Raw genomic sequence first — 16,180 nt, 5'->3', positions numbered from 1 at the left:
ACTATCCCCCTTTCCAGATGTCCACGGGTCGCACCGCATGGCAAACACAGCGGCAGGGCATTGGATCCCAGTGATGGTGGTCAGGATAAAAGGATAGTGAAAAAGACTTAGGAGAAGTACAGCGAAGAATACAGGAAGAAAAACAAAGAAAAAGAAGAACGAAAAGGGCCAGTACCATCACTGGGACTGGGAGGTCCCCCTCCACCACAAACAGGTGCCCCACACGGAGAGAGGATATTAGGAACGAACTTGACATTGTCAGCAACCAAGTATGCGTTAGCGAAGCTAACCTCAGGTGATATGGTCATTTAAACAGAATGGGACAGGAAAGATTAGAAAAAGAAGTGTTCTCTGCCAGGTTGGCAGGAAAAAAGACCCATAGGAATACCAAGATATAGGTGGGTTGATACGGTAAAAAGCACCTTAGAACAGTGCTTCCCAAACTTCTAGATGTCAGGACTCCCTTTGGAAAAATTTAAATATTTCACGGCCCCCCCTCGAAAAAAAACTGTAATATAGACATATATTATAATATAATATTTATTGTATTTACATTCAATACAAAACATACACAGCAAATATTGCAAAAATCAAATGCAAATATTACATTTTTAGCATCTTACATACATATTTGACATGGCACATTATGCCATATTTTTATACAGATAGATATATTGTTATTGTACATTTGTAGTACAAGCACATGAAACGTAAAATGATTAGTAATAAAGAAAGAATTAAAAACATAAAAGAAGTTTCATAACAATTTAATGTGATAGATGTGTTTCAATACTGCTACAATATCGGTCAATATTAGGTGAAATATTTGAAACTGCAATTCTTAGATTTCTGCTTTGAAATAGAACTTATATAAATAAGCATATATTTACTAACATTCATTAAGCGCCGAAATACACAGAAAGCAAAATTTGTGAACCAATGTGTGATTTTTGCCATTAAAATATAAAAAAAAAAAAAAAAAAAAAAAGAAATAATAAAAATTAAATACGTTTATTTTAAGATAAAAAAAAAATCTACTTAGTCTTAAAACATTTTAAATTTGTTTTCATTATTTCACGCCCACCCCCCTCTCAACAAAACCTACAGCCCCACAGTTTGGGAAGCACTGCTTTAGAAGATAGAAATATAAGATCTGATAATGTTGGAGTCTTGACAGTTAACAGACTGATTTGGAGGAAAATTGTAGGTAGGAAGTTAATAATGATGTAAATTTTTCATGTAGTACTATCATATCCTGAACACCACTTGAGGGTACATGTTAGGAATTTGATGATAATGAAGTCTCAACTCTGGCAGGGTTACAAGGGAGTGGAAAGAGGATGAGACAGTAAGTATTGCATAAAGGTGGCTCCAAGACAGCAGTAGCAAACTACAGCCCAATTAATATATCAGAAGAGGTTGTTAAAGTATTGGAAAAGTTGGGGAGAGGTAAAATACAACAGTGGGTGGATAAGGATACAATACTCTGTAGTGGGCAGTATAGCTTTGTAAAGGGTAGGTCTCTTGTCTTAGTAACTCATTCACATTTTATAATAAAGTGTGAATGAGTGAAAACAACATTGATCTGGTATTAACTCATTCACACCTCATCCATGCTGCTAGCCTTATATCCACTGAATGGATATGAGGCTAGCAGCCTGGATGGGTGGTGGCAGACAGACACCAGTAGTATATGGTAGAGTGGAATCTAGGAAAATGATGGTGACTAGTGGAGGGGATATTCAGTTGTTTGCTGATGATGCAAAACTAGGTAGAGCAATAGTTGATAAAGGTGATGTAGATATCCTGCAGGATGATTTAAATAAATTGACAATGTGGGCAAAGCATAATGATGAAAAGGTTGCCGGCCTGGCTAGCTGAGTGGTTAGCATATCTGCTCTCAAGCTAAAAGGCTGCAGTTCGAATCGAACCTTGCGTATGGATGTTTGTGATTGTCTGTGAAAATCTATTGATGGATGTGGGCAGTAGATGGCATTGGTGTAGATTGGTAGTTGCAGTTCGTGGAGACAGAGTTGTAGATTCTTGTAGAAAGGCTTATATGTTGGCTATCATGATTATTAAATTATTCAAGAAATTCACAACGTATACTGGAATATAAATTAAATTAAACTTTAATAAATACTTCCTATATTTCGGCAATGTCACATTGCCATCTACATGGAAACATACAAATATGACATGTGCACACAGGAACTACAAAAAGCAAATGAGGCAGAAGGTAAGAAACTACTGTTGTCCCTAAAGTCCTAATGGTGCTCCCTAGCAGACTATATTGTGTGGTCTTGGCTGTTGGGCTGATGTTCTCATGATGTAAGTCTCCCAAATTTGGGGCACTCTCATGCATCCAAATTTGTTGAGGTTTGGAACGTTTTTTTTTAGAGCCGAGGCTGATTCTATGAATAATCTTTCGTACTTGAACTTGCTGCGGTGTATTACTTTCACTTTCTTCAAATGTATTCTGTGGTGGGTATCCAGAGCATGGCCTGCAAGCCCAGAGTGGCTGTACTGGTGAAACCGGATGTAGTCCTTGTGTTCTGAAATCCTGATATTCGCTGTCCTGCCTGGACCTGATACACCTCAGGTAGGTCCAGGGGAAGTGGTTGGTCTTTGATCGAGCGGATAAGGGATGCCAACTTTTTATATGGTTTGTAACAAGAAGTCAGGTCATATTTTTTAAGGATTTTGGTTATTTTTTCAGAGGTGCCCCAGATGTAGGGAATGGTGATAGATTTGGTGTAATCTTTATTGTGAAGGGGGGGGGGGGGGTTGTGGTTTACTGGTTTTAATATTTTTTGGGGATTGTAGCCATTGGCTAAGAAAGTATTAATAATGTGGTTTAGTTCTGTAGTCAGGGCATTGTCATCTATGCCTTAATTTTGCCCTGTTATATAGTGTTTTAATAACCAATAACCCCATATTGTTGTGAGGGGGGGGGGAAGTTGGTGAATGTACCTGCCTGTATGGGTGGGTTTTCTATAAACAGAGAAAACCAATGATACATCAGGCTGGTGAGTGATTAGAGTGTCTAGGAATGGGAGGCTGTTGTTTTCCACTTTTTCCAAGGTGAACAGGATTCTGGGGTGTTGGTTGTTTAAGTGTGTTAAGAAGGAGTGGAACGTATCTGAGCCATGTGGCCAAACAGCGAACACATCATCCACGTAAGTTTTTTTTTGTGTGATGGTGTGAGAGTGCTTTGGCTAAATATTTAGCTAGTTCTTACAAAGCGGGGAAATCAATGCCATCCACTAGGAGACGTAATGGCACATTTTCTTTATGTATTTTTGGGAGCCCATATAATAGGGGGGGGGGTCCTAGAGTTAAAAAGTTTTACTTTGTTGGTAACTTCCACAGGCTGAGAAGTGACCTTCTTAAGGAGCCTATGGAGTGTTCTAATTTGAGAGCTGGTAGGATTATATTCAATAGGGAGGTAGGTAGACTAATCTAATAATAAAGCATTAAGCTTACCTGTGTAGTCCTTTTGGTTGAGAACCACTGTGGCATTTCCCTTATCCGCTTTGGTGATTACTATTTCCTTGTTTTCCTTAATTTCTAGTAGATCTGTGTATTCATCTTTGGATATGTTGGCTTTTGGTGGTCTTGCTTTGGTGAGAACACCCACTACATCCAGTCTGATATTGTTGGATATGGTTTGGAGGGTTGCGTATTTTACCACGTTTTATTTGGATCATTATTTCCTTGGCAGGAATTTTTTTAGGAGCTAAGGCAAAATTGTGGCCACGTGCAAGAGCAGTGAGTGCTTCAGGCTTCAAAAGAACGGAAGAGAGGTTGACTACAGTTTTGAGTGGTTGCTGTAGTATGGGGGTAGAGTTCATTTTCAAGGTTATCAAATTTCTTGATGTGATGACTACATATTTTATCAAATTCTTTGTTGCCGAAGTGCACAAGACGTCATAGAGAATTGTCCAAAGCTCATGGTTCAGCGTGCTTGAAATCTCCTCTTCTAGCGCCCTTAAAGCTTTGTTTTCGTTGGCTAGGAGAACATGTGTGGTGGCAATTTGTTCTCGTAGTAGGGCAAAGCTAGCGAGATCATAAATCCAGAGAGCTTTCTGTGAAGAGAACTAGATATAGATATCTTCAGCTTCAGTTGACCGTACTGGCGGCCCTTGCATGCGATAGAATCTCAGTGGATGATAGTAATTCTTGTAGAAAGGTTTATACATTGGCTATACATGATTATTAAATTATTTAAGGAATTCACAACATATACCGGAATATAAAATAAATTAAACTTTAATAAATACTTCCTATATTTCGCCATGAAGATGACAAAATATATCCTATATTTTGCTATCTTCATGGGAACAAACAAATATCACACGTGCACAGAGGAACTAAAAAAAGCAACACATCATCACCCATAAAAAACTCAGCCCACTTCAAAGCCAGTACAGAAAACCTCTCACTCCAACATATTGGCATAATGGTCAGTTTTGACGTCTCCTCCCTATGCACAAAATGTCCCACTCAAAGAAACCTTAGAGCTCATCCAAACCAAATTTCCTCCCGATATCTCAGCCCTATTTCAGTTCACAATGAACTCAGGCTATTTCATTTGGCAAGGAAAATTCTACAAACAGATAGAGAGGACAGCCATGGGTTCACCACTTTCCCCACCCTCGGCCAACTTCTTTATGAAGACTTTTCAAGAGAAAGCCTTAAACTCTGCCGCACAAAAACCCACTATTTGGCTTCGTTATGTTCGTTATTTGGCCACATGGCTCAGATACATTCCACTCCTTAACACACTTAAACAACCAACACCACAGAATCCTGTTCACCTTGGAAAAAGAGGAAAACAACAGCCTCCCTTTCCTAGATACTGTAATCACTCGCCAGCCTTGGTTTTCTCTGTTTATAGAAAACCCACCCATACAGGCAGATACATTCGACTATTCCATCCACCCCCTCACAAAAATATGGGGTTATTAAAACACTATATAACAGGGCAAAATTAATCTGTTCAGATGACAATGCCCAACTACAGAACTAAATCACATCCTTAATACTTTCTTAGCCAATGGCTACAACCTCCAAAAATTCCAAAAAATATTAAAACCAGTAAACCACAAATCCCCCCCCACCACACACACACACACACACACACACACACACACACACACACACACACACACACACACACACACAAAGATTACACCAAATCTATGACCGTTCTCTACATCCAGGGCACTCTGAAAAAATAATCAAAATCCTTACAAAATATGACCCGACTTCTTGTTACAAACTACATAAAAAGTTGGCATCCCTTATCTGCTCAACAAAGACCAACCACTTCCCCTGGACCTACCTGGAGTGTACCAGGTCCCTTGCAGCTGTAAACTGTCCTACTTTGGCCAAAACAGGCAAGACAGTGAATATCAGGATTTCAGAACACAAAGACTACATCCAGTTTCACCAGTACAGCCACTCTGGGCTTGCTCTGGATACCCGCCATAGAATATGTTGGAAGAAAGCCTAAGTAACATACCGCATCAAGTTCAAGTACGAAAGATTATTCATTGAATCAGCCTCAGCTCTAAAAAACGTTCCAAACCTCAACAAATTTGGGTGACTTACATCATGAGAACATCAGCCCAACAGCCAAGACAACTCAATATAGCCTGCTAGGTGGCACCATTAGGACTTTAGGAACAACAATAGTTTCCTATCTTCTGCCTCATTTGCTTTTTGTAGTTCCTGCATGCACGTGTCATATTTGTATGTTCCCATGAAGAGATGGCAATGTGACATTGCCGAAATATAGGAAGTATTTATTAAAGTTTAACTTAATTTATATTCCAGTATACGTTGTGAATTCCTTAAATAAGAGAGTTGTAGAGTAGGTGCCCTCCCTTGATGAGTCCTTGGACTCCCTGGAGGTGTCATGTAATCATAATAATAACTTGGTGTATCATATTGATGGTACTGGATTTGCAGGAAATTGATGATGCTAGGGACTTGGGGATAACAGTGGACAAAGAGATTTCAGAGGGCATATTTCAAGAGATGTTAAAATAGCTCTAAAGGATAACTGGGATGTTGAGAAACATGTTAACAAGTAAAGGAGTTATTTAAATTAAGGGGATATTAAATCCCACATTGTTTTAAAACCGAATAAGAAACTCAAAGATTGGAATCAAAGAGTTTCATGCCGAATATAGTAACTATAAAAGTATCGGCGACTATTAGCATAAGCTAAAGCACATAGTACAAACTTGGGCAACTCGCAGCAAAAGGTGGAGAAAGTTCTGATCGCTATTCTATGTATTTCACACAATGTAAAACCCATCTCCTAGGAGATGTATGATGTTATACATTATATTATGGTGGGAGGCCACTACCCAGACCGGTTTCGATCACATTTTGTGAAATACTAAGAATAGCGATCAGAACTTTCTCCACTTTTGCTGTGAGTTGCCCTAGTTTGTACTACGTGCTTTGGCTTATGCTAGTAGTCGCCGATACTTTTATAGTTACTATATTTGGCATGAAACTCTTTGATTCCGATCTCCGAGTTTCTTATTCGGTTTTAAAACAATGTGGGATTTAATATCCCCTTAATTTAAATAATGTTTACATCGCCGAAATGAAGCCTATTGGCTCTTTATTTTAAATAAAGATAAGGAGAAGGTTTGTTGATTACAAATTTTATTTGAAAATTTGAAAAGAGGGGACATGATGGAAACTTATACGATATTAAAGGAGTTTTATAAAAATCGATGCAAGTGAAATTTTTCAATAGATGATGAATAGAAAACAAGAGGGCCATCTATGTAAGATAAGGAGGTTATTATCCCTCTCTATAAGGCTATGATTCGGCCATATCTTGACTATCGTGCAGATTTGGCCACCTGGGTTTCTTGAGGACCAGGAGGTGGTAGAGAGGATTCAGAGATGAGTGACCAAGATGGTGACAGGTCTGTGGAATACTCCTTACAAGAATAGGCTGAAGAAGCTGAAGTATTCCACAGACCTGTCACCAAGATGGTGACAGGTCTGTGGAATACTCCTTACAAGAAGGTTTGTGGATTACAAATTTTATTTGATAGGCAGAAAAGAGGGGACATGATGGAAACTTATACGATATTAAAGGAATTTTATAAAATCAATGCAAGTGAAATTTTTCAAAAGATGACAAATAGAAAACAAAGGGCCATCTGTGTAAGTGGTGTGGTTATTATTATTATTATGTGACACCTCCAGAGAGTCCAAAGACTTATCGAGGGAGAGTGTGCCAACAGCACTGAATGATTGATCCCTTCCAACTACTAACTGCGCTCAAACTTGCTTAACTTTTTGCTGAGCCATTAGTAGCAGAGGCTCTACCAATCGACCAGCCTTTGCTGGTTAGAAATGGTGTGTGGGCCAGATTTTTTGCATGGAGAGTGGTGAGTGAGTGGAATGGTTTGCTAGAATTGGCTGTGAGTTTCCTGACATTGAATGGATTTAAGAAGAAGAATGATAGGATTTGTGTGTATAACGGTTAATTTGGGTCACTCACAATGAGTCTCTGGACTCCACGGAGATGCCATAAAATAATAATTTTTATTATTATTAAGCACTTAGCATTACACAATGGTCACTTCCAATTTCAAATATTCTACACTCCTGTATCCTGAACCAGCATGAAGATATCACTATCAACAACAATGACATAGTGAATGAGACTTTTTTTCTTTTTCCTTTCATCTTCTCTCCGTGTGAACTTGTTCACATCTTTATGTTGGAACATGATGTTAGTAATGATTAGTCTGTATCCTGAGCAGAAATCCAGCAGATATTTACTGTTATTTTTAACTTTGCCCTTTTCTCCAAATTTTCTGAAAACATTCTTATATAGTTGGTGGGATTCGTTTGCGACTCTGCTGTTTAGATATCCAACAAGAACCACTCTTTCATTATGTTAGCTAGCTACTATGATGACTTGAAAAATTTCTCTACTTCTTCTTTAGAAGAACCTTCTGTGGGATTATAATGAAATTTTCCTTATTAATCCTAGATGTCAACACAGTCAAAAGCTCTGGAAATGTCAAGGGCAACAGCAGAAGTTTTCCGAACATTTCCATGGTATGTGTCCATTTCCATTCCCGTGGTAGGTGATGTAATCTACAAGGTCAGCTGTAGATCTTGAATGCAGAATCCATACTGGAGGAAACTTTGCCCAGGTCATCAATGCAGGAATTGGAAGAGAAGACTGATTCAAGTTTACAAGAGGAGAATTGACAACCACAGTATATCTGGAAGGGGAGCTTGTTAGGAAGAGGTAAAGAGTGTTGCCAAATTGGAGGGGGTTGTCTGGTATTTTGGTAGTAAGATTGATGATCTGAGATGGGTCACTGCTGATGGCAAACACCTCAGCATCTCTGTCTGCTTGATCAGTGAAACTGAAGAAGGGGAACCAATATGAGTCGTGGACATTGTTCACAAGAAGGGTGACCTCACTACTGCGGTACTTTAGAGAGAGAACGTTGAAGAGGTCAGAGTGGTTGATGGAGTTTGGAGAGTGATAGAGGGAGGCATATGTAAAGGGCAGGTTGATTTGCAGTCTCTGCCATGGTATGTCAGTTCTGATGCAGAAGTGCCACCCTTGTGACAGAAAGAGCTGTGCAATCTGTAATTTGGGCAGTTAAGGTGTACAATGGCTTCTGAGGTTGCCAGTTGGGATTCAGAAAAGAATAGTAGTTCTGGTTTAGATGACTGTTGTTGGTGGGGGTGGTGCACATCATTTATATTGCTGTTTACGCCATGGATGTTGGTGAAGTGAATATGGAAATTTTTTTTTTGGTAGGAATTAGTGTTGGCAAGTTGTTTGGTTGGATTTTTGATGTTTTTTTTTTTTTTTAAACCATTTTATGTGGGATAATTTTTGAGATCTGCAGTAGAAACACATTTCTTTTGGTTGTGGTTAATCGTGTTTGGTAAGGAAGAGATAAAGGAAGTCAGGCATGCACTAAGAGATGATAGACATGCAAACATACCACCCACACAGAGGGGAAGTCAGTCTCCTGTTCTTAACAGTTCTTCCTGCAGTCACAGCACTTGGTCTCCCTCCAATCACAAACTGGCAAAATATATGGTTAGAGGATTTATCACTAGCTGATCTGAAAGCCTCCAGGTTTGGCCCCATGCTATCCAGTGGCTGACCTGCAGAACCGTTTTACTGCCATACCCTCAAATGGGGCAAGGTCCGAGCCCCCTACTGTGAGATTAATATGTCACTGAGAGCACTGCTCTCACTGCATGCAGGAAGAGTGGTGGAGGGAGGACAGAAACTGGATCCATATATGAATTTTCCATAATTTCTAATATAATTCCTTCCAGGAATAATTATCTTTACTCACATGTATTTGGATGTAACCATAGAAATTTCAAAGTCAACAAGAAATATGTAATAAAAGCAAAGCAAACCTTAACATCGCTTATATGTTAAAGTGTAATTCATAAAAGAAAATGTTTACTTTTATTTTGATAAAAGTAAACTGGATAGTTCAGACTATCCAGTCTGAACCAAATTTGAATCTGAATGATAATTAAAAAGACATGCTTGACAGATGTTTGTTCATATGGCATTCTGCTTATTTATCACTGTCCTACTAAAAGAGTGCTTAATAAAATATACTGAAATATGCTTATAAAATAGTACATAACTACTGAATAGAAAATGTATGTAATGCAAAATTTCTAAATGCATGAGCACTGATCTTTCTTACCATCCAAGCAGGTAATAACTCTAGAGGATACTGAAATGGTGATAACATTTTAGTAGAATCGAATGGCTTTAATTTTCTTGGAATTGGTGGAGCCTTTTTGTGCTCAAAATAATACTAAAAGGGAGAAAAGGGGGAAAAAACATTCAAATATGAGTACAAAAAAAAAAAAACAATCATATAAAAAACATAGTATTATGAAATAACTGGTAGCATACATATTATCATCATCATAATCATCATCATCAAATTCCTGCCATGTACCCTCAAGGGATGTACAGGATATGATAGTACTACATGAAAAAAATTACACCATTACTAACTTCCTAACTATAATTTTCCTCCAAATCAGTCTGTTACTTGTCAAGACTCCAATGTTATCAGATCTTATATTTCTATCATCTAAGGCACTTTGTACCGTATCAATCCACCTATATCTTGGTCTTCCTCTGGGTCGTTTTGCTGCCAACCTGGCAGAGAACACTTGTTTTGCTAATCTTTCTTTGCCCATTCTCTTTAAGTGACCATACCACCTGAGATTAGCTCTGCTAATACATTCCTGGATATTGACAATGTCAAGTTCTTTCCTAATATCCTCGTTTTTAATATGATATTGCCATTGATACCATCTGTTCATGCATATAATCATTCTCAGGACTCTCATATCTACCATCTCTAGTCTTTGGTCAAGTGTTTTACTTCTGACCCAGCTCTCAGATCCATAAGTTAAAACTGGTTTGAACACTGTCTTGTATACAGCTAATTTAGTGTTCCGAACTAATTTCTCTCTTATTCCATATGAATTTATTCAATTGACTTCCTACCATACCAGCTTTACTGATTCTGTTGTCTATTTCTATATTTAATTTACCATCTTCAGTAAAAATCATGCCTAAGTAGCTGAAATGTTTCACTAGTTCCACAGGTTCTCCATTCAGAACACAGTTGACATTTTCAATGATTCTTCCTATTTTCATTGTCTTTGTCAGAGAATCTTGCAGACTTGTAGTGGATTTATTTAGAAGTATAACATCATCTGCATAAAGCAAAGAGCTGACATTAACATCTCCAATTTTGATATCATATTTAATACCACTTTCCTTTGTAATGTGATCCATATAGATAATGAATAACAGAGGGGATAATGTACATCCCTGTCTCACACCAGATTTAACATTAAACCATCTTCCTGTACTTCCTTCAATTCTAACTGCTGACTTACAACTCAAATAAAGACTAAGTATTGCTTGATATAATGCCCCATTGACACCATATAACTGTAGCGTATTGAATAGCTTCTCTCTTGGCACCTTGTCATATGCCTTTTCCAAATCAACAAAACTTAAATACAGATCTCTGTTATATTCCCATGCTTTCTCGACTATTTGTCTTAAAGTGAAGATCTGATCCTGACAGCCTCTATTTGGCCTGGATCCAGCTTGTTCTTCACCAAGCTTTTCTTCCACAATTCTTCTCAACCGTTTCTCAAGTATACTTGCATAGATCTTGCCAGGAACACTCAGTAGGGAAATACCTCTGTAATTCTCACATGCAGTTTTATTTCCCTTTTTATATATGGGTACTATGAGAGCGCTACTCCAATCATCGGGAATTCATCCCTCTGTCCAGGCTTTCTGAACTATGCAGTGCAGCCACTGTAAGACTCTTATACCACCATACTTCAGCATTTCTGGTCGAATACCATCTACTCCTACTGCCTTTCCACATTTCAAGCCTTTGATGGCTTTTTCTACTTCAAGTATGGATATGTATTCCTGACTGCATGCCTGGTCAGTGTTTTTTACCACTGTGCTGTCATCACTGCTTGTTTCATTTAGCAGTTTTTCAAAGTAATTATCCATACTTCAAGGATATCCTTTTCTCCTGTTTTCATGTCACCTTTATCATCTCTAACTTCTTTTACAGCACTCTTTCCTCCAATTCCTAAGCTTCTTCAACAACCTCCAGAATATTTTGCCACCTTCTTGAGATTTATTTTCTATATTTATTGACAAAGTCCTCCCATGACTTTTGTTTAGCTAGTTTTACACAGTGTTTAGCATTCTTGCATTTGTCTCTGTATTCTCTAAAAGCACAAGCTGACTTATTTGACAAGAACTTTTGATATGCTTTCTTCTTTTCCTTCACTGCCTCTTTAACTTCCTGTGTCCACCAGGGAGTTCTGATTTTTTTATCCTTGCAGACAACCTCACCACATGCCTCTCTGGCAGAATCAATCAATGTTTTCTTCAGAGTTTGCCATCTCCAAGGTTTGATTCCTGTTCTCAAACTCTTTCATTTTTTCTTCAATAATCTTTCTGTATTTTAGTCTACAGTTCACATCTGAGAGCTGCTCAACTTTTATTCGCTTTAAAACTTTCTTACATGTTATTCTTTTCAATATGAAATTCAATTTTATCCTGTTCAAGACTAAATAGTGATCACTTCCAATTTCAAATCCTCTGTACACTCTGGTGTCCTGCACCAGGGAGAAAATATCACTATCAACAATAACATAGTCAATGAGACTTTTCTTATTCCTTGCCTCTTCTCTCCATGTGAATTTGTGCACATTTTTATGTTGGAACATGGTGTTAGTAATAACCAGTCCATGTCCTGAGCAGAAATCCAACAGGTGTTTGCCATTATTATTAGCTTTGCTCTTTTCTCCAAATTTTCCCAAAATATTTTTATATGTCTCACAATCTTTGTATGTAGTAAATTTGTATGTGTACATATTATGGAACTGTTTTAGGAAATTCAAGAGGTAAAACTCATGATCATAACTGGTTGCTTGGGGGAGGGGGATTGTGAGTCTCCTCAGCAAGAATTCTGTTTGGCACTGAGTTTATATCTATGTAATTTCTAATTATCCATAGTATGCCTATATACTTTTAAATTACAGTGCATAACATATGCAAACAGGAACAATCTTTTAATATGCACAGGGATTTATATATATAAAGTATCTGATAGGGGTGCTTAAGGGTCAAAGCTGTATAATTGAGAGGAGACCTCCACATAGCCTTTAAAGGAATGCGGAGAACCGACCAGGGCTTCTGACCTAATGTCCAATCCTCACCTTCTCGTGGTGCACCCTGTTGGATATCTACTTTGATACTAAACGAACGAGGATGGGCTGGCAATTTGGGATTTAGCCGACCAAATTGTATTCTTATTGGTTAAACCAAAATAAAAAATGATGGTACAACATGACAAAATTTCATGCCGGCTGGGGCGTCGCCCGGTTAAACAAGGCCCCCGTTGTTTTCGCCAGGGAACCAGGGCGAACAGCGAAAAGTCAGCTACTGGAACAAATCTGAAAACAAACCCCAACTCAACATCACCAGAGTTAAAGATCGGTACTATCAACGTAAGAAGCCAGAATGGCAAAGAAATGGAACTAGCTGAGGAATTAGATAAGTACCAGATCGACATAATAGGGGTGACTGAAACAAAAAAGACCAAAACTGGTGAGATCTTTCTGAGCAATAAATACAAAATGTTATATTCAGGCAATGACAATCAAGGAAAAGAAGGAGTAGCCATAGTATTCAACACAAAATACGAGGCTAATCTTCTTGAATGGCAGTCAGTCTCAAGTAGAGTAATGTGGGCAAATATGAGAATGGGGAACTGGACAATGAGACTTATTTGTGCCTATGGTCCCACAGAAGGTTCTACTAAGGTAGAAGTAGAGGAATTTTTTGAGGCTTTAGAAAAAGCAACTGACACAATGAAAAAGGAAAAGTTGGTCCTTGTTGTCGATCTAAATAGTAGAGTAGGAAATGATTGTGAGACATACAAAAATATTTTGGGAAAATTTAGAGAAAAGAGCAAAGCTAATAATAATGGCAAATATCTGTTGGATTTCTGCTCAGGACATGGACTGGTTATTACTAACACCATGTTCCAACATAAAAATGTGCACAAATTCACATGGAGAGAAGAGGCTAGGAATAAGAAAAGTCTCATTGACTATGTTATTGTTGATAGTGATGTTTTCTCCCTGGTGCAGGATACCAGAGTGTACAGAGGATTTGAAATTGGAAGTGATCACTATTTAGTCTTGAGCAGGATAAAATTGAATTTCATATTGAAAAGAATAACATGTAAGAAAGTTTTAAAGCGAATAAAAGTTGAGCAGCTCTCAGATGTGAACTGTAGACTAAAATACAGAAATATTATTGAAAAGAAAATGAAAGAGTTTGAGAACAGGAATCAAACCTTGGAGATTCAGTGGCAAACTCTGAAGGAAACATTGATTGATTCTGCCAGAGAGGCATGTGGTGAGGTTGTGTGTAAGGATAAAAAAATTAGAACTCCCTGGTGGACACAGGAAGTCAAAGAGGCAGTGAAGGAAAAGAAGAAAGCATATCAAAAGTTCCTGGCAAATAAGTCAGCTTTTACTCTTACAGAATACAGAGACAAATGTAAGAAAGCTAAACAGTGTGTAAAACTAGCTAAACAAAAGTCATGGGAGGACTTTGGCAAGAATATAGAAAATAAATATCAAGAAGGTGGCAAAATATTCTGGAGGTTGTTGAAGAAGCTTAGGAATGGAGGAAAGAGTGCTGTAAAAGGAATTAGAGATGATAAAGGTGAAATGAAAACAGGAGAAAAAGATATCCTTGAAGTATGGAGTAATTACTTTGAAAAACTGCTAAATGAAACAAGCAGTGATGACAGCACAGTGGTAAAAAACACTGACCAGGCATGCAGTCAGGAATACATATCCATACTTGAAGTAGAAAAAGCCATCAAAGGCTTGAAATGTGGAAAGGCAGCAGGAGTAGATGATATTCGACCAGAAATGCTGAAGTATGGTGGTATAAGAGTCTTACAGTGGCTGCACTGCATAGTTCAGAAAGCCTGGACAGAGGGACGAATTCCCGATGATTGGAGTAGAGCTCTCATAGTACCCATATATAAAAAGGGAAATAAAACTGAATGTGAGAATTACAGAGGTATTTCCCTACTGAGTGTTCCTGGCAAGATCTATGCAAGTATACTTGAGAAACGGTTGAGAAAAATTGTGGAAGAAAAGCTTGGTGAAGAACAAGCTGGATTCAGGCCAAATAGAGGCTGTCAGGATCAGATCTTCACTTTACGACAAATAGTCGAGAAAGCATGGGAATATAACAAAGATCTGTATTTAAGTTTTGTCGATTTGGAAAAGGCATATGACAAGGTGCCAAGAGAGAAGCTATTCAAAACGCTGCAGTTATATGGTGTCAATGGGGTATTATACCAAGCAATACTTAGTCTTTATTTGAGTTGCAAGTCAGCAGTTAGAACTGAAGGAAGTACAGGAAGATGGTTTAATGTTAAATCTGGTGTGAGACAAGGATGTACATTATCCCCTCTGTTATTCATTATCTATATGGATCACATTATGAAGGAATGTGGTATTCAACCTGATATCAAAATTGGAGATGTTAATGTCAGCTCTTTGCTTTATGCGGATGATGTTATACTTCTAAATAAATCCGCTACAAGTCTGCAAGATTCTCTGACTAAATTGAATAGCTGTTGTAATAGATATGGTATGAAGGTCAGCAATAAAAAGACAAAGACAATGAAAATAGGCAGAATCATTGAAAATGTCAACTGTGTTGTGAATGGAGAACCTGTGGAACAAGTAAAACATTTCAGCTACTTAGGCACAACTTTTACTGAAGATGGTAAACTAAATATAGAAATAGACAACAGAATCAGCAAAGCTGGTATCGTGGGAAGTCAATTGAATAAATTCATATGGAATAAGAAAGAAATTAGTCGGAACACTAAATTAGCTGTATACAAGACTGTGTTCAAACCAATTTTAACTTATGGATCTGAGAGCTGGGTCAGAAGTAAAACACTTGACCAAAGACTAGAGACCGCAGATATGAGAGTCCTGAGAAAGATTAGAGGCGTGAACAGATGGCATCAATGGCAATATCATATTAAAAATGAGGATATTAGGAAAGAACTTCACATGTTGTCAGCATCCAGGAATGCGTTAGCAGAGCTAATCTCAGATGGTATGGTCACTTAAATAGAATGGGAGAGGAAAGATTAGCAAAACAAGTGTTCTCTGCCAGGTTGGCAGGAAAACGACCCAGAGGAAGACCAAGATATAGGTGGATTGATACGGTACAAAGTGCCTTAGACGATAGAAATATAAGATCTGATAATGTTGGAGTCTTGACAAGTAACAGACTGATTTGGAGGAAAATTGTAGATAGGAAGTTAGTAATGATGTAATTTTTTTCATGTAGTACTGTCATATCCTGTACACCCCTTGAGGGTACATGACAGGAATTTGATGATGATGATGATGATGAAGTATCTGATATCACATGATGAAAAAATTGTTGGAGAAGTTGAACATCAGAAGGAATAAGCACCGTTTTAATTAGGTTACATATATTACTAAATGCAATTACAAA

At 37.9% G+C, this 16,180-nt stretch overlaps 1 protein-coding gene across 3 annotated transcripts in view; it reads right to left on the bottom strand.

The window, feature by feature from the left end:
* mute (gon-4 like protein muscle wasted) overlaps positions 1-16,180 on the bottom strand; it is a 469,386-nt gene that overhangs the window by 179,580 nt on the left and 273,626 nt on the right. For all 3 annotated transcript variants that reach the window (XM_090406009.1, XM_090406011.1, XM_090406010.1), the window contains exon 18: positions 9,750-9,863. In XM_090406009.1, coding sequence (XP_090262135.1) covers positions 9,750-9,863 — 114 coding nt within the window. The remainder of the gene's footprint in view (positions 1-9,749; positions 9,864-16,180) is intronic.

This window comes from Typopeltis vanoorti, chromosome 16 (genome assembly GCF_054136105.1).
Source record: "Typopeltis vanoorti isolate ZY-2024b chromosome 16, IOZ_Tvanoo_1.0, whole genome shotgun sequence".
Classification (NCBI taxonomy): domain Eukaryota; kingdom Metazoa; phylum Arthropoda; class Arachnida; order Uropygi; family Thelyphonidae; genus Typopeltis; species Typopeltis vanoorti.
The sequence above is the reverse complement of the archived record's forward strand: the minus strand, read 5'-3'. Positions and strand labels throughout refer to the sequence as shown.